The sequence below is a fragment of the Onychostruthus taczanowskii genome, unplaced genomic scaffold (assembly GCF_017590055.1).
Source record: "Onychostruthus taczanowskii isolate IOZ18803 unplaced genomic scaffold, ASM1759005v1 scaffold78, whole genome shotgun sequence".
Taxonomy (NCBI): Eukaryota; Metazoa; Chordata; class Aves; order Passeriformes; family Passeridae; genus Onychostruthus; species Onychostruthus taczanowskii.
In genome coordinates this window covers 3,408,994-3,432,497 of record NW_024505671.1, presented here as the reverse complement: position 1 = coordinate 3,432,497, position 23,504 = coordinate 3,408,994, and the positions used below count along the sequence as shown (strand labels likewise).

The window sequence follows — 23,504 nt, the reverse complement described above, 5'->3', positions numbered from 1 at the left end:
CTCAGAATGAGTTATTATCACTCTTTAAAATGAAATATCTTTCTTGAACACCTAAATCCTTTTCTCTATTTAGGGTGTGTTGAAAGTTTCTCTTTTTTTTTTTTGGTGTAAAATATCAAATGCCATGCCATCTTTTAAAATGTATCTTATACTGATGCCAAAATGGTTTCTTGCTGACTGTTGACAGCATGTTTTTCTCTAGAAGCTAAAAGACTAAACATACCCCAAAATATTAACATTTGATTTTTTTTATTATAATATATTTAAATTTTGAAAATATTTATGGCTATACATTATGTGGGGGGGGTTTTAATGACTGACTCATTAGGATGTGCTGTATGAAAACTTCTAGGAAATGTAAGTACTTACATGATTAAACCTATTATAAGCTTCTAGTATCTAATTAAGAAATGAAGATTGGTCTTTAACTTGACTCCCTTATGAGCCTACCTGTGTCAATGACTTGGTTTTGCACCACAATTTGCAGAGTAATCACTGCTGGTGATTTGTCATTAGTTGTAATGGAAGTATATAGGATCTGCCAGGCAGCTTTACAGAGAAGGAAGGAAAGGGAGTGTTTCAGAACATTGCACTAACTCTACAGTTTCCTTACACATTTGGTTCTTTGTAGCTTTATATTACTCCCACATTATGTTAATTTCTGGCAGATTTTAGCAGGAAAAGAGTTTTTAAGTGAGGTTGGAAGATACAAGTACTCCAGTTGTAATCAAGGCTTAGGTTTGTCAATTCTAGTCAGCTAAAATACCCATCAAGGTATTATTTGTACTGCAATGGTTCTATCAAACTGTGCCTTAATTGTTACTGTGTATCTTCAGTTGGACCAAAATTATTTGTGCTTTCAAAAGCCTTTTACAAGTGCATAATACCAATGTAAGAGGTAAAATAATGCAACAAAGTAGAAACTAAGTAGCTTAACAGAAAGCAAAAGCAGGAATGGAGTAAAAAAGCAAAATCACATAACATGCTCTTGCAGGTTTTGCTGTACTAGTTCTTGTTAGAATATTTATAGTTGTTAAGTGTTAAAAGTAGAAAAAAATAGATGTTTGACTTGATTAGATAAGGAAAAATAATTTTTAAAAAAACCCCACCAAATCATGCCACTGAGTATACAGTCATCTGACCCACATAAAGCACTCAAGTTTTTGTAGACAAGAGGTTTCTTTCTCATGCCTGAACCACAGGCCCCTCAGGACAGGGCTTACATCAGAGCAGTACATGACCAAGAAGCACAAGGAAGAAATTATGATAGTCCAAATTAATTAATTTGCATGTGTTATTATCAGTGTTATTGTTTCCAAAACAAATGAAAAGCAATTATTTGCTGTTTATATAATAAGAGCCTAGATTTGTAAAGGTATTCAGAAATCTTTGAGAAAAAAATCCTGGATGTCTTGGAGGAAGTGGGGGGGAGAAGGGGAGGGGAGGATGGCTGTATTATTTTTAAAATGTGAATGGTAATTCTTCATCGTCTTCAATGTCTATTGAGGCAGAGGAAAGAAGTGAAATCTCCAGTGGGAATTACATTAAAATAAGAGTTAAATAAACCATTAGAATGTGTTTCCCTGGAATGAAGTTTTTGGTTTAAACAATCCCTGATGAAAGGGAAATTGCAAGTGAGGAAGTTCATAGCTATGAGGAATACATAAAGTCTTTCACAGAAACTGAGTCTAATGGACTGGGCAGTTTAGAGATGGTAAGTTATAAACAGAAAATCTGTCTAATTACTACCTGTTTGGTGTTGAACCAAGGTATTGGACAGCTGAACTGATCCAACTTGGCAATTTTGCATTCTCAAGTCCTTTAATTTCTATTCCAGTTATATTAATTCTAAATTTTAAAAGTGGAAGGAAATATCTGTCTAAAGGTTCAGGAAATGTATTTATGAAGTATTGAAGCTTATACATCTGAAGCGAAAATGAAGGAGAAGCAGCAACTGATTAAAACTTTTTGAACAAGCTTCCAAAGTAGTTAGGAAGTGTTCCCACCTAAATCAATTATTAAATATGTTGGGTGAAATAGAGGAGTACTTTACTGTATCTTTTTCCTTAGTAGCACTTGAAAGCAGCTATTTTTCTTTTTTTTTGTTTTATCTTGTTTCGTGCCAGATGTTCTTACCAGGGAAAACAATGGTGATGTGTTTTAATATTGATGAGCTGATTCTCCCGGGAATAACAGTATATCTACCTTCTCAGAATACAAATTGTGGGAGGTTTTTTATAGCATAATTACCACAATGCATGGAATTTTAAGTGCACCTCTTTAAAACTGTGGAAAGAACTTTCTGTTTATTATCTTTATTTTAACTACTTTAAAATGAGAACGACTCTTCTTTTAAAATTCTGTATTGTTTTGGTGGCCTTTAAAAAGCAAGCATATAAATCACCAGAGGTATTGTGTAATCTGTCAAAGCAGCATATGCTTAAGCACCTTATAAACTATAAAATAATCATAATATTTCTCTTTCCAAGTTTGTTAGTTTATTTGTTTGAGCAGTTGCAGAGCGATTAAGGTACCTTGTTTTAACTTTTTTTCTCTCTTTTTTCCCTTCAGGAGCTTGAAGTGCTGAAATCATAAATGATTTGCTGACAAGCTGAGCTTGCAATGCAGGCAATAAAAACTGTGGAAAAAGAAGCGACTCTTATAAAGGAAACACTTTTCACAGAATCCTTCCTAAAGCAACAAGAGTGCAGCAGAACCCCGGCAAGGAGGCAGCTCCAAGAGCAGCAGCCATTGGAAGGAGCTGTCTGCAGCTCTCAGTGCTGTACTGAGCATGTCCCAGCGGAGCCCAGTGCAAGCAGCACATTATGCAAAAAGGCAGCTCCAGCAGATGGGAGAGAGGCACAGCGAGCGTTTGCTTCACTTGCATCACCGCCGCCTGCAAACAAACCTGGATTCCTAGAGGGGATCTCGCCAGCAGGCCAAAGGAATGAAATCCGGGAGGATGGCTTGATTGTCAAAGGTGTTGCACTGCGAAAAATCATGGGGAATCAAGATGGGAAGCTAAAGAAAAATACAGGTGATGTGCAAGAAGGAGGAGAAGATGCCTCTGGGCCCAAGGATACGGACGGCACAAAGAAGGTATCGGGAGGCAGAAGGGGACTGGGGAAGCATGCAAAAGGAAGCGAATCGGGTAAGAAGAAGGGTAAGTCAGACTCCAGGCCCTCTGTGTTTTCAAATCTGAGGATCAGAAAAAATCTGTCCAAGGCTAAAGATGGGAATAGCAGCTCACGGGAGGATGTTTTGGAAAGCCAGGCCTTGCAGCCTGGGGAGCTGGACAGTACTCATTCAATTGTAACCAAAACTCCCGATATAAGCATCTCTGCAGATGAAGGGGGTCTCTCAGACACAGATGTTGAACATTTTGAAATCAGAAATGAAAATGTTCCAGCTGCTGCAGAGACACAGGATGGACAAAGGACCAGCTCTGGCTCTGATACGGATATATACAGTTTCCATTCAGCCGCAGAACAAGATGATTTGCTCTCTGATATCCAGCAAGCTATTAGACTGCAGCAGCAGCAGGGGGCAATTAACATTGGAACTGAGGACGCTGTCACCAAAACAATGGGCCGACACATGGCTAATTCTCAAGCAACCCCCTTAGATTTTGAACGTTTTTTTTCAGTAACTACCACTGACAAAGAGAGGAGCCCAGACACTGAGGGGGCTTTTCCAGCAGTATCGGAAATTGTGGAAAGCATTCCCATCTCCTGTGCAGCTGAACGTGAACCAAAAGAGGTGGTAAATGGCACAGGCTCTCCTGGTAACAGCTTATTTGAAACACAGGAGCGTCAGCTACTGATTGAGGAGCAGCCCTTTGCTGGAGTGGATGCTGTAGCCAGTGAACTACAAGATGGTTTGAACAGAGCTGCAGTAGAAAATGGGTCTCAGACACACAGCTCCACAGAACCTTTTCCATCTCCAGTGGCAGGTGCTGAGGCTAAAATTGCTGAAGTGCAGGCTGTTGATTTTCAGGGCTCAGTAACAGAGAGTGGTATTTCAGATGCAGGCCGTGATCATGCTGCTGAGACTCAGGAAGGGAAACACACTCCGTCAGCCAGTCAAGAGGAGCTGCGTAATGGTTTATCCACAGAAATGAAAAATGGCAGTTTGTCCTCTGAAGGAACAGCGGATAGTCCGATGCTTGGTTCCCGATGTTTTAAGCCCTATCTAATTAATCCCTGTTACATCAAAACCACAACTAGGCAACTGAGTTCTCCCAACCATTCACCTTCTCCCTCCCCATCCCAGAGCCCACTTTTCACAAGGAGGCAGGACTCCTTCCACAAGAAGGAAAAAGTCTCAATTAGGAAGAAGAGGTCTGCTAGTCTGGCAGGTTTGTTCAGTCGTTCTGCAGACTGGACAGAAGAGGTGTCTAATCACAAAAGCGAGATAACGGAGAAGGTGAGCTCTGCAGACTATTTGGAGCACAAGGGGTTTAGAGAGAAATTTCAAGTGGAAAGAGTGCCTTTGACTCATTCAAGAAAGTCCTCAGGGGTCCAGGCTTCTACAGAGACATTTCCCAATGTCTTTTCAGGTGAGTGATATACACAATCAAGAGTTTTGGGTTTGGGTTTTTTTCCCACAATAGCTTTGAAAACATTTTTAAAATACTTTAATTCATCGCATGCAGTACCTTGGCCTTAGAATCCAAGGCCTGATCTTACAAACACAGTCACATTTCATCAGTCTGGCAGTTCTGCCAGTAAAGGAAGTGCATAACTCTTTGAAGTTTTTCTTTCTACTTGTCTCCTTTGTCTACATCCTGTAGGAAAAGACTGAATGCCTTAAATTATTCTTGTTGAAAAATGCTAAAAGCTGCACTGTTGTAGGCAGATCAGCTCTCTGCATAAATAGATCTTTCAAATGCAAAGCTTTCCGTAACCAGGATCCTGTTTGGGGTTTTCTTGTGCTAGGTGCTGTTCTCATGTACTATAAACACATGAGAGCTGCACCTGGTGTTAGACTGACACAATGATGAGGATTTGCTCAGTACAAAAAGGAAAAAGCCATGCTAAGCACAGATGGACAGCACTTCAGAAAGGAACCAATTTCCTCTTCAGAAGGGGAAAGGAGGTGAAGAAAAAAAGTCCATGTATTGAAGGGCAGCAAAAACAGGGGAGGAGAAGGGAAACTGGGGGTTATACAATTTGGTAGCTGTGACAGGCTGCTGCTCAGGCTACATAGGGTGACTCATTCAGTAAACCTTTACCTTGCCTGTTAGGCAGCTTGCATCTTATCCCAAGGACATGGGAATAGAATAGAAAATTCACAAACAAAGTAGTGTGAGTAAATGGTTATGTTTTCCTTCACTCAGAGGGTTGGTTTTTTTTTTCCCTTTCTCTTCCCCTCACCTGAAGCTTCTTTCTAAAGGTAATATAATCATAATTAGGAACACTTCTGCCACATAGGAGGTATGTATACAGAGAAAACTCAGCAGCATATTCCATACGTTTTTCACTTGAGGCACCTGTAGAACTAAGAGAACATACCCTGCTATTATATAAAATCAGATTTTTTTTAATGAAATCACTTCTAGATGCATGAGCACTAACCATACATGTGCACAAGGTCCTTGTGAAAAATAGAGTGAGGTTTTTTTTGTGGTTTTATGAAAAGCAAACAAAAAAGTACAGTTTAGGATGTAAATAACTAAAATTGTTTTCCAGATTCAAATCACAACGCTTTCATTCTTTAGTAGCCTTGAACTAAAATCCCCAATTTCAGTATAGAAAATTAGAATTAAAAATTTTTAACACAGAAAAACCAGCCCCTCTGAGACTAGCCCACTGTGAAGTGAGATGAATATTCTTTTAAAATTTGTTTTAAATTGCTTTCACCCATTTATTAGACTTAATTTGGGACATGCAACCTAAACTTTTCCAGTTTGAGGTGCTCACTACTTTAATAGCATATGAAGAGCACACTTTTTTATTTTTTGGCTATCAACATTTGACAGCTTACGAACAACTCAGAAAATTTTTAATTGCTATGTCTGTAATTAGACTTTATGGTGGTGCTATGATGGAAATAAGTTGTATATGGCAAACTTCAAGAACATGGAACTTCTTTTTACATACCTGTTTCCTGGGAAATAGACTTTTTCACATTTCCTCACAAGATGTTGATTTACTTAAAAATAATTTTTGTTTTGGTTTGGGTTTTTTTCCCACCAATGCTTTAGACTGTTATTGTGAAGGGACCAGCGTCCAATGCAACAGTAGTTCTATCTCTTATGGAAATTACAGTGACCCTCATTTGCATGTACATACCAGCTGTCTTTACAAGCAGAGGACAATTATATCTTTCAGTTCATGCAGAAAAGCTTCAAGTGAGTGAACTGGAAATGACTCATCTCTTGGCCATTCATAGTTTTAAAAAATGTATTTACAAGCTAAAATTCATTGAGAATTTAAAAATAACAGCTAGTGTACATTTAAAAAAGGGAAATTAAACTTCACATTACTATTTCCACGAATTATTGCTATTGCTGTAAGAGCAGAACAGCCTCTTTAAATAAACCATTCTGCACAACAATGATTACGGAAATAATAATTTCTTTGTAATTTGATACTACTTGTGAAAAATGTTGTATTTTACGTGCATGCATGAGATACATTGATCTGGGAATTAGCATCAGGCTTTTAGAAATATTTTTTTATAGTGAGATATTTCTAGCCTAAAAATAAAAACAAAAACAAAGTAAAGCCAGTCCAAAACAGCTTCTTGCCTACAGCATGAAATCCCATTTTGCTGTGCAGTGGCTGCAGCGTTGCTCTGCATTCCTAACTGGAATCACAGCACTTTATCATCGATTTCAATGACAGCAGGTTCTGTGCAGATGATTGGCCTACTTTTGCACCATGTTGTGGTTTGGCTGTGTGCCATTTGATTTTCACAGAGAGCCATATGAACTCTCTAAGGCTCCTTTAATGTCAAATGTAGATGGAAGCCAAGTACTTGAATGGCAGAGACTTTGCATATTTTAATTTTGCTTTATATAAGAAGAAAAGTACAGTATTTTGAATTCTATGCATTTTTTAGGAAAATGGCATGGACAAGTTTAAGGGCATTTTGTAATTCAGGCATTGGATCTATTTCATATTTTATGTGGACAGCTGTATTTGAATTTGCAGTGACAGTAATTACAAGTTCTAGATTACCCAATGCACAGTGGAGCCATGGTTTTTATATGGTGGTCCCAGGAGAACAAGAGCTCAACAAGAGCTGTTTTTCTCCCTTTGGTATGTGGCAGTGAATAATTTGCACTAAAGTGAAGTGAGTATCTGAGTGGAAAAATTAAACTGATGTTTCCTAACATTAACATACCTGAAATGAAAGAGCCAATAGACAGATTTAGTAAAAAGGATTTCATTCTTGCATTAATTTGAGGTGCAGTGATTGCAGAGGAGCTAATAAGGGTGTCTTTTACATAAATTGAATGAGTCCCATCAGCTGCCCCAGATGGTAATTAAACTTGACCCAGACAAACCTATGCCCTTCCTAATCACTGTTGGCTGGTTGTAACACACTTGCTGCATGAATCTCTTTCAAACAGATAATTTATCTTTAAATTTTTCTTCAGAGACTTGTATTTTTTTTCTGCTCTGTCTGTAAAGAGGAGGCAAACAAAAGCCCTAGTTACCACAAAACAAAACTGGAAGCCAGTGCTGTGCTTGTGTACTCATGTCTGCTGATTTCTTCCACTTTATTTCACTTTTGTACTGTGTTTATGCTGTCTTCCCACTTGCAATTGCAGTGCAGTGTCTGCAGGCATGTACATAGGTTTAGTATAGATAAGCATGTGAAAACTTGAAAAAGTTGGATGAAAGTTTGTTTGTGAGATATAAAGTAGATCTTTTTAAATGCTTTTTTTAAGGCTTAAAAAAAAAAAAGCCTTCTCTGATTCATGTGATGCTGCACACAATATGGATTTGTATCTGTTGTCATCCTGAGTGGACTGTTTATCATGCAGCTGTTATTTAAGATTACTTATGGTTTGCTGTTTCACTGCTGATGTTTGTTAGCAGTAATAGAGATGGCTCTTTTATCAGATGGGGTATAGCTTCCTCTAACTAAGGAAGCTGCCCAGCAGCAACCCTCCATGTGGTATGTGATCACACGCTACAGTGGGTGTTGCTAGCAAGCATCTGAAGGCAAAGATCCTCCTCTTTTTGCCTAATACACACAAAACTTGGGGCAGGGGGAAGACTCCCATACTGCACTTCAACTGTACTAAAATGTGTTTGAAAGTGGGCTGCAATATGTTGTTGAAAGACTGCTGAGTACTGATAAGTTACTTTAATGTTTATGTGCCAGCACTGCAATATGGGATTTGGAGCAACATGAGTAATTCCACTGGAATTCAGTGCTGCCACAGGCTTGTTTTGATGGGATCTCATGATTAATACTTTGATCTTTATCTAGAACTTCATTGGGAGTAGCAGGTTTTGGTCATGAGATTGGGTGGCTCTATCTATTGGGAGCCACATTCCGAGCAGCATCACATTCTGAGGTATGACTGGCAGCCCAACATGTCTGGAGTAGCACTGTGTGATCTTGGTTGTCTGGTGGTCTTTTTTGGGGTGCAAAGGGGTAAAGAACAATGGACAATTATAGCTGAAGTGTGTGCATCTCTACTTGATTCTGAGACACCATACCACTACAATATGTGTCTGTCACACAAGGCACCTGTCTGGAACTGACCATTCAAGGATGTTGTGTGCTTCAGTGACTTTATTTCTGTGAAATGAGCAGTGGATTATTCCAGTGGGAATAATTATGTGGAGGTTAAGTTTGATTATATTTCTTGGGTCTCATTGTGCTTAATTATTTTTTTAAATATGCATGTATTTTTAGTAGCTTGGGGCATGATTGGTCTATTAAAAAAACCCAAAAAACATAAAACAAAAAAAAAAAACTGTGTGTAGTACTTATTTGCAGAAAAAAACCCCAAACCAAACTATTTCTTGAAAAAGGCTTTTTTTTTCTCCTGTGCTGTTCTGAGGAAAAAAACCCTTGCATTTCAAAAGCAACTCTAGGGATATTTTAAGCTGACTGTATATGAAGGATTAAGTTTTAATGTGAATAATGGTGATAAAACACTACCAAAATACTAATTACCCAAGATATTTTGTTTGTTTAGTGTTTTAATCAAGCTCAGGATATGGCCAAGTGTATTCCTCATGAACTTTCTCTGCCAAAATTTCAGCTTACATAACGAGTAGCAATGATGAACCATATATGTGTAGGTGTGGGTGACTGCAGCTCTGGTTATTTTTAGGTGCATTTAAAAACATCACTCTGTAGCACTTAGCTGGACTGCAAGTTTCCTGAAACTTATGTTTATGCAGGCAGTTGATCTTTTTTGGGAATGGGGTGAGTTGGTACAAAGGTAACAGGACAAAAGCAAAAAGAAGCTGTGACAGGAAGGTGATGGACAGATGTTAGGACTTTACATTGTGTCACTTCATTCCTGCCTCTTGATATGGTAATAGAAGGCCAGTTGCATTTCATTAAATGCTTTAGAAAAGGCAGCAAAGTGAGTTCAGGAGCTACTATTTTCTCTAAGCAACAGCAGCATCCTGTATTCCTATACTGCTGTTAATGTAAAGAAAATTAGGGACAACAAGGTGGACTTTTTTACCTTGAATGAAAAAAGGACTGTTCCTCCTTTTATTTCCATGTTGCTGCTGTCCAGAATTTTTTCTTCACACTGATGGAAATAGCTAGGCTTTCTCACCAGGAAGTGAGTTGAGTTACATTTTCTGATGCTAAACTTTGTTTTATTCTCAGACAAATACTGGCCATGACTTCTTTCATCTGTAATTGCACAGCAGTAGAACCATTAAGTAAGTTAGCAGTTTTACAACCATAAGAAGCAGTGGTTATGAGATTGTGTGTGTAAACATCACAAGTTCTAAAAGTAAACCCTAATACGTCTAAAGCTAAATGTAAACACATAAATATAGAAGAAGTAGATAAATATTGACAATTTCATCTTTTTGATATCTTGACATATATAGCTAAGTAGTGGCAGGAAAGCCAAGTCACAAATGAGATTTATTGAGACATTCTTATTTGTCAGTATAAGTATGAATTTTTTGGTGTCAGGATCTATATAAAAGTTATCAGCAGTGCCAGAGCTCTGAACCTGGTGTGAATTTGAATCAGGTGAAAACGCAGATAACTTTACTGTGGAACTAATTACAGAAGGCACCGTTCATTCTAGAGTTCATTTGATGCTGAGAAGATCTGTCTCAGATGTCCCTTGAAGATGCAGAGATAGTATGTACCAGGGAAAAAGAAACACCTATCCTTTCTTCTTCCTTTCACTGATAAGGAAAAAAATCACTGTAAAAAAGAAATCTATGCTGTACTATCACAATAACTGTCTACATTAACACATCTTAAAAGTCATGGAAGAAAAGGGAGTTTTCATTTTAAAAAAAAATTGTCTTCATAAAAGAGGTTGTGTATCAGAGTGCTGTTTTGTCATGCAAAGAGTCAAGAAATAATTTGTGAGAAATTGTTGAGGGAAATATTTGATTACATCAGTGAAAGAACATAAAGGCCTAGCTATAGCAAGGGAGTTGTGTTTCTAGGTTTTCTTCAAATGAAGTCTAGAAGAACATGTCTGCACAAATACAGAGATGCACGTCTAGTTTTTTGGTTTTGTGGAATGTAGTTCTAACTTTCTGCTTTTGCCCTTTCTTTGTCTAACTGCCGTTTGTTTATGGATACAAAGAAAAGCTTTTGTGCTTCTTGATAAATATTAAAAAGCAGTTATTAAAATTGGAGATTAGCAGGCCTTGGGAACAGAGGTCATGGAGGGAAAAGAAAGCTAGGCATGCCTGGGAGCTCATGAGTAGGTTGAAGGAAATTTGTTATTTGTGTCCTACTTTAAAGACCGCTAAGTTTGGTTGGGTTCAGTTGTGTCTTGTGACTTTTGGCTGCTCAAGCGCACAAGCTTGAGCTTGAGAATTTACTTCTAAGGTAGAGGCAGGCCAGGCTGTATTGAATGTGGAATAAAATGTCAAACCATTGGGAATAAAATTTTACAAAATTGGGTTGTAAGGAATAGTGTGTATCAGGTTGGACTGACAAAAGATGCTGTTAGTAATAGATGCCCAAAAAGACAGCAGAGGAGCTTCTTACTTTAAAAGAGCTAGACAGAAAGCATTGTGGCTTTCAAGCAGTCTGTGAGAACCTGGCACAGACTACTACCTTCACATCACAAATCACCACAGAAACTAAAAGGGTAAGGAGACAGAATTAAATACTTGCTGAGAGGAAGCTAAATACCTGGAAAACACAATATGAAATTTGCCAAAGATGCATATGGTGCCTAAAACATTTGGTAGACAGACACATATAGGTTCTCCTTCATAATAAATTGGTATAATTAGGGAAGCTTTATAAATGTACCTCTGTAAGCTGCAATGATACTGCATTAGAGCCTGAACAGAAATCATGTGGAGGGAGATGTCATTTAATGTTGGGGTGGGGGAACATGTTGTTGATATTTTTAGAAAGACATTTTGTACTCTGTGCCACTGCTATATCATAATTGAGGAATTGTCTGGTATTTAACAATTATTTTAAAATCTTCAGCTTCTGAAAGTTACTATATGAAAACTTCTGAAAAAGGTGTTCTTGCTTTTTCTATATATGTTACGTATATATGTTACTAAATTACATGCATAAATGACATATAGCAAAAGGTAGGGATAAAAGAATAGTTTAATATTCTGTCTCAGTTTATCATGTTATACATATATCATATGTAAAAAAATTTACTGTGGGGGAAAGGTGTAAAATCTTAGTCACCATGGAAGCAAAATTTCAAAGAGCTTATGTTCAAGTTAGGGAGACAGAGTGCTTCATAGACTTGCTAATCTGGAAGAATGCTGAAAGCACTGTGACAGTCTATCGCAAATATTTTAATATATTTTGAAGTTCTGGTGATGGCAAAGCTATGATACCTTCTTTTTATAAAAAGTAAGATATTGTTGTTGCAAATAATCAAGCCAATTTTATCTTGTTTTTGACTGCAGCAGCAGCAAGTCTTTGGAACAAGTCTTGAAGGAGGAAATGATAAGATATAATTAACTGTAGAGTATATGACAAAAGGGTAAAGAAAAACAACAAAACGCAGCATGGTTTTAGCAAAGATCAATAAGACAACATTGATAATATTTTATTTACAGCTGCTTTCTAGACAACACAAGAGATGTAAGAAGGTGTTAATTTGCATTTCTGTACATAATGGTAATGCTGCAAATCACTTATCCAAAGAAGAGAAGTCCTGGTGGTTTTAGGTAAGGGACTCTGTCATGTTACTTCACTGCCACCAGAGGAACTGTGGCATTTTGGCCTGCTCCCCCCTAGTGTTGTGATTGATGGGCTAAGTCAGGCTGTGGAAAGTTTATTACATAATTAACACAAGAGTAAACATGTGTCCTCACCTTTGTCCTGACCATAGCACTTATGGGATTTGATATTTTCATTACCAAGCAAAATTTTCTTTCTACTTGTCTTTCTATATTGTGACACAAATTTCAAAATTAGGAACTGATTTCATTCATCAGGATGAAGGTCTGCATTAATTAGATTTTCACATGCTTTCTAGCACAATTTGTAGAAATATGGCGTCTGTTTAAGTAATTTTATAACAGATCACTGGGTTATATGCTGAAATTGTTGGTGTTGTCATGTCTCATAGTCAGCAAAAGTGAACAGGTGGTTTTAAAGTACAGCTGCTTGGTTCAGTCAAGGAGAACTATAGATCAAGTAGGAGATGCAGGTTTTTTTGAAAACTGCAACATCCTTTCTAGGGTGAATTTTTACTTCCTTAATTAATTCCTCTCTTTTTCACCTTTAATTTTGGAGAATAATTTTTTCAATATTTGTCAGACCTCTGCTTTTTCCATCAGAGCCTTTCTGGAAGAATTTCAGGGCCATTTTGCTGAGGTGCTATTTAGCCCTGCATGCACCTGGGAGCAGTGGCAGGATTCTCTTCCAGTGGCAGCTAATGCCCTTGCTTCCAAAAGGGAGCATGCACACTTGTTCCTTAGCTCTCTTTGGGATGCCTCAAGCACTTGAAGGTATTAGCATTATGTGATGCCCTTTCTTTTTCTGTGTAATATGTTGCTCATTCTTAGCTGAGCTGAAATCTCAGTTTATACACTTATTAAAGCTGTCTTGCGCAACCTGGAATCTGTTTAATTTTTTAGTGATAAATGTAAGGCTAAAATAAAGGAAAAAAAATACTTGCTTGAGTTGCACAGGGGTTGATGTACTCTGGCCCTATCCTTAGAGCTAATGAAGAGTTACATGGAAAGTTTTTAATACTAAACAAAGATACTGTGAGAGACAGGACATTGTAAAAGGAGCAAGACTGAGACACCAAGAAATTCAGACAACTTGGCAAAAGTAAAGCATAAAGTTTACTGTGACAATCAAGTACAGGACTGAGAAAATTAAAATTAATAATTGATAGTTTTATTCTAGTTGTTTGAATAGTCTATGAATCTATTCAATCAATACATTATTATCTATAATTTAATAAATATATATTTCTGACTTTGAAACTGTGTGTAGGCAGCCATAGAAAACTGTGGGAATGAGGGAGACAATGTTGATATATGTCTTTTTCTTAATTCTCAGGCTTAGACAGGCTTTCTACTTTGACTTCTGAATTTAAGATGATGTGTGGGTTTAGTTCACGTCATCCATATGAACATAGCCAGAAAATCTGGAGGCAGAACATCAGAGAAGGAAGGACAATCTTCTTTGGTATTTCCACATATCCCTGACTTTATTAATGTTTTAAATACTAAAATATAAGATATAGATATGAGAAATAATATTTTATGTATAATGATAATACACAGTATAAATATATAAAGATATCAATATATAACATCTGTGGGGTTTTTCCCCCCTTAGAAACATAGGCTTTTATACAATCAGTGAAAGCAGAGATCAACTATTACATGGATAATAAGAACAAAAGGAAATATATTTGCCAGTATTATAGCAATGTGTGCCCTAACCTTAGACCAATTTTGTTATATTTAAGGTTTGTGTTGCCTAGAAATTATAGATTTAAAACGTATTTTATTTTGTGTTTATTTAAAGCAGAAGGCTTTTACATTCTTTTTGTTATGAAACAATATTGTGTGGAGGCCTGTTGCTTACTAGGTTTTCCATGTTTTATGTAACCAAGCTGTCAGAAATATGTCACATGATTTTAGGAAAGTATCTGTCAATAAAAATTCAATCCCTTAAAAAAATTTAAAAAAAAAAAAAAACCCCAGAAAACAAAACAGCTAAAGCAACCTCACAGGACAAAAAAATCTAGAACACTTTACCAATCTAAATCAGAAGAGGATTAGAAATTCTGCAGTGAAAAAGAACAATAAATGAAGTTTCTAATCCTGGAATTTTGGGGGTATTCTCCCAGATCAGTCTTCAGGCAAAGAACAGACAAAATTAAATTGCTTCTTTTATACTGCAAATATATATTTAGTATGCACTTATGCAGTACTTGGACTTATCATTTGAAGAAACGTTGGTAAGAATACCATTTGTTTTTATTCTGCACATTCCCAGGTTTCATGTGCATCTTGAAAACCTCTTCTTTCTCAGCAGTCATGTGTTGCATATTATATTTAGGTTGAGTGGTACAGGCTAGCTGTAAAACTAGAAATTTGAAACGATGGTGAAATGAAATAAAAACATTAAATAACTTTAATATTTTGTATCATTGAGTAATAATTTTATATGCAAAATTAGTGTGCTTGAAATATTTCAGACTTGGTAAAGTACGCTGAACAGCAAAAAGGTGAAAACTGAGTGTGATTGGTTTACCCTGAAAACTTATTCCTTAAGCTTTTGCTGTATAGTTTGAGCAAATACGATGAATGGGTGAATATGTACTGAAAATTATTTAAGAAATTACGGGTAGTTGCAATTGCCATCTCAACTAAAAATATTAACATCGCAGTATTTTTGTCTCTCTGACATGTTTGTCCTCTTCTGGCATTCTGGAGCATGTCTGGTGCTGCACTGTTGAGATGCTTCGCCAGATGACACAGACCTGAGTTAGCTGCCACCTTGCTGGCAGCATACGTAGAAAAGGAGATAGAACTGGAATGAAGGAATGATGTAGACTAATATGGAACAGCAGATAGCTGCAGTACAGCATTTCCTGACTTTTGAATGCAACTCCTTTTTTTTCCCTCCTATTTTCTCTCTTTTAGTTGGGGGTTTTTTGTTTGTTGTTATTCTTTGTTTATAAAACTATTTTCATAACTGAAATCCTTTCTAACTGAAAAACCATAAGAAGACCACAATTGTCTTTTCACATTTTGCAAGACTAAAAGAAAATATTGTAAATGGAAATTTACCATTTTGTCTATTTCTTCTTCATTTTCCTTTATTTCCTGTACTGTTTCTCAAAAATAGAGCAAGGCCTATGGCACATTTGGCTTCAAAGCTTATGAAATCGCTTTGCTGTGTGAGCATTTCTGATCTTAGTAAAATAGACAAAAGGAGGAGTAAACTGGGGAAAAGGAAGCAAGCAGATCTCAGCTTTTGAAGATGCGAGAAGTGTGTGCATAAGCCATGTTAGCTCTTGAGGTCACTGAATAGGCTGTTCAGAACTGGTGCTATACTGAAGCCATTCACTTTGCATTAGGAAGAATAAAAATAGAAAGTCTGTTTCCAGTGTGTGTGTAGGTTAAGATGTACTGATGCAACTGCTGTGTTAATGGTGAAAGTGTGGTGTAGTACTCTGGTTTTTGGAGAGAACATCACTGAGACTGGCAGAAGGGGGAGCCTTTGCAGAATAACTCATTTTGATCATTAGTCTCACCTGGTGCTCACGACAGCCGTGCTCCTGGGCTTTTGCAAATCCAGTGTAAAGAGGATAGAAGAACATCTTTAAAGATAAGTGCAAGTTTATAACAGCAAGATCCTCAGGGAAGCATTATTGCAAGCTCTGCTGCAGCACAGTGCCTCAGTGTGTATGTTTTCAGTATGACTGTGAGCACAACTACTGCAGTTTTCTTCCTATTTTCACTTCCATTCATGTCTCTTTGTCTCCTTGATAATCAGGCAAATTGAAAGCTAATATTTTTATGATATTGCTGCTTCTTAAAGATTTTGTTGCTCACCTTGTAGCTCTTTGAAATGCTTGTCTTCTGAGCATATCAAAGATCTGTAAGGTGAATTCATTGAGTCAGGATTTGCTTGTATTTCTCTGTGGACAATACTGAACACTCTTTTACCCACATTTTTTTATACAGGGAGACAGTATGAATGGAAATCATACTGGAACATGTGAATTTTCTTTCTGTTGTGAATAGATGACATATTCTACAGAGATGGCTTTCATGAACAGTGGTGTTCAATTCTTGATCACAGGGATTGAATGAGCACCTGTTGTGTCATAGTGGAGGAGACAAGATCAATAGTGCTTCATCTTCATGGGAATGGGACAAAGAGGCAGGTCATATAGAGGTGGAGAACAAGGAGCTTGGAAGCTGAGCCAGAAGATTCTGGCTGAGTCACAGTAGCAAAATTATAACAAGATATACACAGAAGGTCAGAATACCTGATACTTAAACTCATGTTCTCATTCTTTTAGTTGATTAATTGCGTAATCCTTTGCAATAGAAGAAAAATTAGTCTTTTTATCCCTCACTGGGGTTTAGTAAGTTATTCTAAGCTTCTAAAAATATCTTCTCAGTTTATAGTCATCTTACTTGCTGAAGATTTTTGGCAGGGTCCTTAGAATACTTATTTGATCTAAAGCTGAAGTTCTTGTCTAATTCTAAATTTAGTATGCTTCCCAAAATGCCTTGCCAAAATAATTAGGGGAAAGGTAAGAATTGGGTTCAAGAACTGCATGACCTGGCATTTCTAGGAAGAGATGTTTTAAATGTGAATAATGGTCATTTAACCTCTTAGGGGATAAAAGATATCTCGGAGATCTTGGTTTTAATTTTTACTGTTTTCATGGCAGGTAAAGGCAGTCAAGAGAAATTTTTTGCCACTCCATTTAAACTCATAGCAGAAGGCAGCTGATCATATAATAATTCTAAAATTATTCATAATTTAATTATTCCAGATTATTCGCAAACATCTTCACCTCCAGAAATTATTACCTCATGTAATTACCTCATGAATGGTTAAGGTGTCTGAGGCTAGAAGCTGTTGCTGCTGCCTTTTATTTATAAATTAACAATGTAAAATTTTATTTCAAAATCTTGTAGTTGACTGAATTTAGCCTGAAATCAGTTTAAATCAAATTTTTGATACTTCTATGTTAAAAAGTACTTGCTAATATAATTAAATAATTTTTACTGTCTTATTTATTCCAAGACTATTTCATGTTCAGGTGGGCAAAATTGTATAATTTCTCTTACCATAGTCTGAATTAATTAAATTATTTAATGACTTTTTTTACACATATACTTATTTTCTGATGTTTAAATAGTAAAGTTTTTTAGAAAATAGTTAAACATTATTATGAAAATTAAACTCCAATTTAATAGCAATTAAGACTCTGAGCAATGTATTTGAACTTGAGCAAGGCAGTTAAATGCTAGAAAAGTTAGCAAATGACTGGGTGAATTAAGGGGGGAAAAGCTACATGTCCTTTTTTGTGATTTACAAATATTTTTCCTGCTAATTAGGTCAAAGCAAAAGGAAGGGGCTATTCTGGTTCTGAATATGCAGGAGAAGACTCTCTAAACATGACAAGATTATTTAAATGTTGAAATGTCAAGGGGAAAAAATAAGAAAATCTATCAAGTCTGGCATTCAGTAGTCATGGATAACTATTCAATATATAATATAGCATGCAGAAATGTCTTTTTTTGTGTAATTCTTTCTTTTTGGGTGTGAGCAAAGTGATCCTCTGTGGTCAGCAAGAAAGATGCCTTGAACTAATAAATTATTTTAAAGAATTAATAGCTGAACTCTGCTAGAGGGCTATGTTGAATAAGCAGTTTTGTTGGCATTGCATTTTAGGTGGTGTAGCCAAGGAACAGAGGCAAACTAACTGGCACACATAACAAAATTTGTGTCTTGTACAAGTGTATCTCATAGCTTATATCCTGTTTTATTCCCTTGATTGTATTGTATTTTGTCTAATAAAGGGCTAGCAAACTTGGACTAATAATCAGATAATTATCAGATCTTTAGATGTGGAAAAGAAAATCTTAGAAGCTTCCAACATTTTAATACATTGTTTATTTAGAAGTGTATTGCCACATGAAATTAAAATATTACAGAGACTTCTAGCCAAATGTGACTTACAGTATCCTTTTAAAATTGCTTCCAGATGTTTAAAAGAAAAACCATTTTAGTATGTTCAGCAAGCCTGGGAAATGTTACATTTTGAATAAAGTTAATGTTCAATCAGAAATCTTGCACGTAAAAAAACAGTAGTATTATAATTATCAATGTTATTGTTATTATGCTTAATTGCACTAAAGATGCTTTCTTAACACAGTTTTGGCGTTTGTTTATTTGTTTGGTTTTTTTTTTAAAACCTTTGGCTTTGAATGAGTGGGTGGAAAAAAACAGGCTATAGAAACTTATTTAGGTACAAGCTGTAATCCCAGCTAGTTTATACTCAAACATGAAATTAACTTTATTACTCCATTTCTCTTTTCTCTTTCAGTAGATCAATTTCATCTCTTTATCCATATAATGTGAATTGAACTTTGGCATTTTTTACATCTGACATTCTAGAGCTTAAACAACTTAATATTCTTACAACGTAGATTTTACTTCAGCTTGCGTATGTTACTATTTTTTATAGTCTATTTCTGGCTAAACGCACAAAGCATTGTCATAGTTCAAACCACAAAGGTTTTATCCTCTTATATATTATAACATATATATATATATATATATATATATAACATATGCTTTCCTTACATTTTCTGATTGGATAACAAAAGAAATCACTTTGACAATGAAATCTGACCCTATAAGAGGAGTAAGTATCTTCTTGCTCTTTATAAGCTTCACTTCTCTGAGTTGCTGCTTGTGACACTGCATTTTAGTTTGGAGCACTCCACCACTCTGGAGCTGTATACAATACAATTTTAATCAGAATAGTTATGAGGATTTTTTGTTACTATTCTTTTATTCAGAGTTTCTCCCAAGAAATGCAGCAAAGTTTCTCAAAGACTGTAACAATTTTATGATTCAAAAAACAAAGGTTCATTCCAGGAGTTGACAGGCTAGACTCTGTATTAACTTTGTGTGGCATCTTTGGAAGAAGTTGTTTCATCTCTTGCTAGTGTCTTAATTTTCCCTTCAGAAAAATTTTATAGGAAATTGATGCTACAACAATTCATGGTTTTTTGTTCCTACTTCACAGTACATCAGGCACATATAATATATACATATATTTTCTTGAAAATTGTCTTGATCTTTAATCAGGTTCCAGAGCACTTACAATCATTATGTAGAGCTATTTTATATTAAAGACTTACTATCAGATACATTTCTTAAGAATTTTTTTTAACATGTCTTACTTCTAATAATTCAGGTTTTCAATACACATTGTGATACCTAAATACTCATGTCCTGTGTGTAGCTACAAATTCTTATTGCTCTCTCATCACCTTGGCAGGACGAACTCTGCTGGAAAAGCTCTTCAGCCAGCAGGAAAATGCACCACAAGAAGAAGCAGAAAAATTGTGTTCTCGCATTATTGCAATGGGTCTTTTGCTTCCATTCACTGACTGCTTCAGAGAGCCATGTAACCAGAGTGCCAAGCAAAGCACACCCACGTTTGATGTAAGTACTGAAAAACTTGCCTTTTGTCTCTTTTGTGAAGCAGGACATGATTTTCTAATAGTTTATCCCTCCTGAAAGAGTTTTGTCATTTTAATGAAAATTACTCTTAGGAGAGTGAGCAGCTATTTTTATGTGCTCAGGTATGTACACTTTTGTATCCATTTAAACATGTTCTCCCATAACTGGATTTCATAACTTTTTAAGTCATATCATAAGCCTTAGTCTGTCCTTCTTTTATAGTTTTCATTGTTGTCTTCTTTGAATCAAATAACTTTGTATGATTACCAAGATTTCCATCAATAACTGCTTCACCAAAGAAATCTATATCAAAGGAAAAACAGAAAACAGCACGTCACAAAATTTCACAGAACACAAACTAGATGTCTGTGCTAGTTTTTATGGGGGTTTTTTGGGGTTTTTTTTGTTTTTTTTTTTTTTTTTTTTTTTTTTTTTTTTTTTTTTTTTTTGTTTTTTGGGGTTTTTTTCCACAAAATACTTTTGATACAAAATAGTGCAGGGGTCATGCAAATATGCTGGCATTCCAACTGCAGTGTTATCTGTACCTGTGGGCTATCTGGCCAGGTGTTGCAAACCTCAGTGCAGACGCAACCTTACATACTTCTCTTTTCTCTTGCATAATTAATTCAACATTGGGATCTTGTTGTAACCCATGGCACTTTGTACTGTTTTATGTGGCTAAGGATAATTAGGGTGTTTCTCTCTACTAATTAGCTTCAAAATAGTGTACAAATATAAACTAATCTACTTAATGTCTTGCTGATATAGTTAAGATCATCCCTACTCTACACAGTAAGCTGAAGTTTGGTTAAAACACTCAAAAATATTGGCATAGATATGAGAAAACATTATTACTTCCTAACTCTTTAAATCTTTCTGATCTTTCCTGAAGAATAGTTTAACACAACTGGTGAAGGGAAAACTAAGAGAATAATTTTTTTCCAATGAATTCTTATAAAAGCTTTCCTAAATAACCCAGTTTATCTACAAAGTTCTCTAACAATATAATATGTTTATATTTTGGCTGTGGTGTTACTCTTTGTTTTTTTTGGTTTTTTGGTGGTTTTTGTTTTTTGTTTTTTTTTTAAGATGTAACATTTGAAGCATTTTTTAAACTAGTTTTTGAAATTAATTGAAAAATGCAGTTTAACTATCAAACTCAGGTTACTCAGGCAACTTTAAATCACACAGCATTTGAAAGTGCTTATGGTAAAATATCCTCATAAAGTTTACTGGAATAGACAACTTTCTTATTTTTCATGTTGTTTAGAAGAGTCAGGTAGTGTTTTCCACTCTTCTGTTGTTGCCATATATTCAGCAATCTCCTTCAGATTATTGAATACCATATTTTTAAATAGCTTCCTTTGCATTCTAAATAGATGTTTTATCAGACTCAAAGTTAGCAAATAAACAGAAAATACTCTTTTTTAAAACTGATATACCATGCTTTTTCTGAGTAGCAGATATTTTAGTTATCTTTTGTTTAACATAGCCGAAAGGAGGGGCATAGTAGTAGCCTAGTGCCACATCAGCCATCTGCCAAGGTCAGGAATTTAAGATGTTGCTGGATTAACAGTGATCTTAATTTGACTCGCTCTATCAGTAAGCCACAAATGTCACAGTTTCTGTGACTATTTTTCTGTATAAATCCCCTAAATAGATCACACTCCTGGTAAAACAATACCAGAATTGGTGTACAGCCCTGTTATGTAACCAGTAGTTCATCGTACTTCAAATGAGCATACAGCTGTCTTGAGCACCAGATCTCCATAACTGAATTCCATGTGGTGCGTAGCTGAGAGCTGCTGATGCTGACTTTTGGAATATGCTTCCACTCCAGCCTTGGTGACCAAGGACAGTACAGGAACAACTATCAGTTTATTCATTACATGTTCTCCTGAATAAAAATATCTAGAAATTGCAGTATAAATTGTAATGGCTGAAAACTTGAAAATTGTGCATCTCCTTGCTTCTTAGAGTAAATTTAAAGTATTTTACAGGAATAAATGCTAATTGTTATGTTAGGGAATAAAACATTTAAAAATTAGCTTGGAAAAAAATTATGGTGATGCTGAATATTACTTTAAAAAGACATGTAAGATTGGTTAGTATTGTCCTCTCTTACATCTCTCTCCATGTACATGTGTGTACTTTGGAGTTTTTTTCCTATTCATATTTTTCTTGTTTGTTTGCTTGCATTTTTTAAATTAATTAGAGCAAAAATTTAGTATTGACCTAACAGCTCATTTTAAAGATGTAGGAATCAGGACTTAATTAAGAGCTAGCCTTCATGCCTAAATTTCACCCATCTAGATTTAAGATGTACATCTTTTCTGACCTTACTCCAAAATTAGGAGGAGAGCCAGATCCATATTTGAAGTTCGTCTCTAAGTTCATCAGACCCCTAGCTCAATTATGGATTGCCTCCGGCTTGGTTGATATCCTTTTCACTTAGCTGAAACTGCCATCAGCAAAGCTCCTGTAGCCCTGTCCTGGTCCCTGCCACCTTGTTGGCCTTCCTCCCTTCTTTATTGAAGCCATGGTTCTTGCTGTTCCTTAGTGTTACTTCTTTGGCTGTCTTGATTTTCATATTAGTCTGGTGCTTGTAAAGTCTCTTAGGTCACTCTTTCAGAATATATATCATTTTTTGCGGAATTTCCAACATGTTTTCCACTGAAACCCATCTTTGAATCCTTTTCTCCTTTTGTGACTTATCCCTTGTATTTCTGAACTTTAAAGTACTATTTTTTTAATTGAATAAAATCCATGATTCCCTTCTTGTTTAAGTGTGATCCTGCAGACTTGATGCTTTTAAGGTGTTAGTTTAGAGTTTATGAAAACAATTCAATAAGTTTTGTTCACTCTATGATCTATTGCTCATGGCTTGAGATGGATATGATCAGATTATTTAAGTCCTATTCTCCCCCTCTGATGCCCTTTTCTGGATGGCCTCTAGTGAATTTAATTTAACATGGTTAATGCTGAAATCTCTTGAAATATTTGCAATTGCACATTTTGATTATATTCTCATTTTCTTTATTATTCATGCCTGCTGGTCACCTCTACTTCTCCCCGTCTTAGAAATGTTTATCCAAATTTTTTGTCTTTTTTCTCAGTAATGCAATAGGTCTGGTTTGCTTTTTTCTCCCAAGATATTCCAGGCTTCAGCATAGGCCATTAAAAATTAGTACAAGCCCTCTTTTTGATTTCTCTTTGGATCTTATTTCTTTCTCTTCCCCTTTGTCTGACAACTTTCACAGCTCTTAGTTTCTTAGGCTAGTTTTATAATGGCTCCTAAAATTCAGTTTAATTGAAATTCTTGGCACTCGTGTCCCTGGTGTTCACTATGGTTTGCGGATGTGATGCTTATGCCTTTTTTTCATATATGGCAAACATGAAGGATCAACAAATGCCAAATGAGTACACAAATCTTCAGAGAACTGGCAGCTGTCACCACATTAAAGCTGAGGATAGTGTCCACTTTCCAAGGCTTTTATATTACTCAGGTCTTTGGATAAATTTTAATGATGATTGGACATGACATGTTCATGAAGTATCTCTGACCTTTTTGTCAAATTAGCCCAAAGGTCAGAAATTTTAGAACTGTTTTAATAACTTATGAGAAAAGTTTCATGTTC

The 23,504-nt window shown here is 35.9% G+C and overlaps 1 protein-coding gene across 1 annotated transcript in view; it reads left to right on the top strand.

Moving 5' to 3' along the window:
• The first annotated feature begins 2,577 nt into the window (after window positions 1-2,577).
• Window positions 2,578-23,504, top strand: part of FMN2 (formin 2) — a 153,488-nt gene continuing 132,561 nt past the window's right edge. Inside the window, exons 1-2 of the mRNA XM_041423507.1 lie at window positions 2,578-4,558; window positions 19,682-19,848. Of these exons, the coding sequence (XP_041279441.1) occupies window positions 2,623-4,558; window positions 19,682-19,848 (2,103 nt within the window). The 5' untranslated portion in view covers window positions 2,578-2,622. The remainder of the gene's footprint in view (window positions 4,559-19,681; window positions 19,849-23,504) is intronic.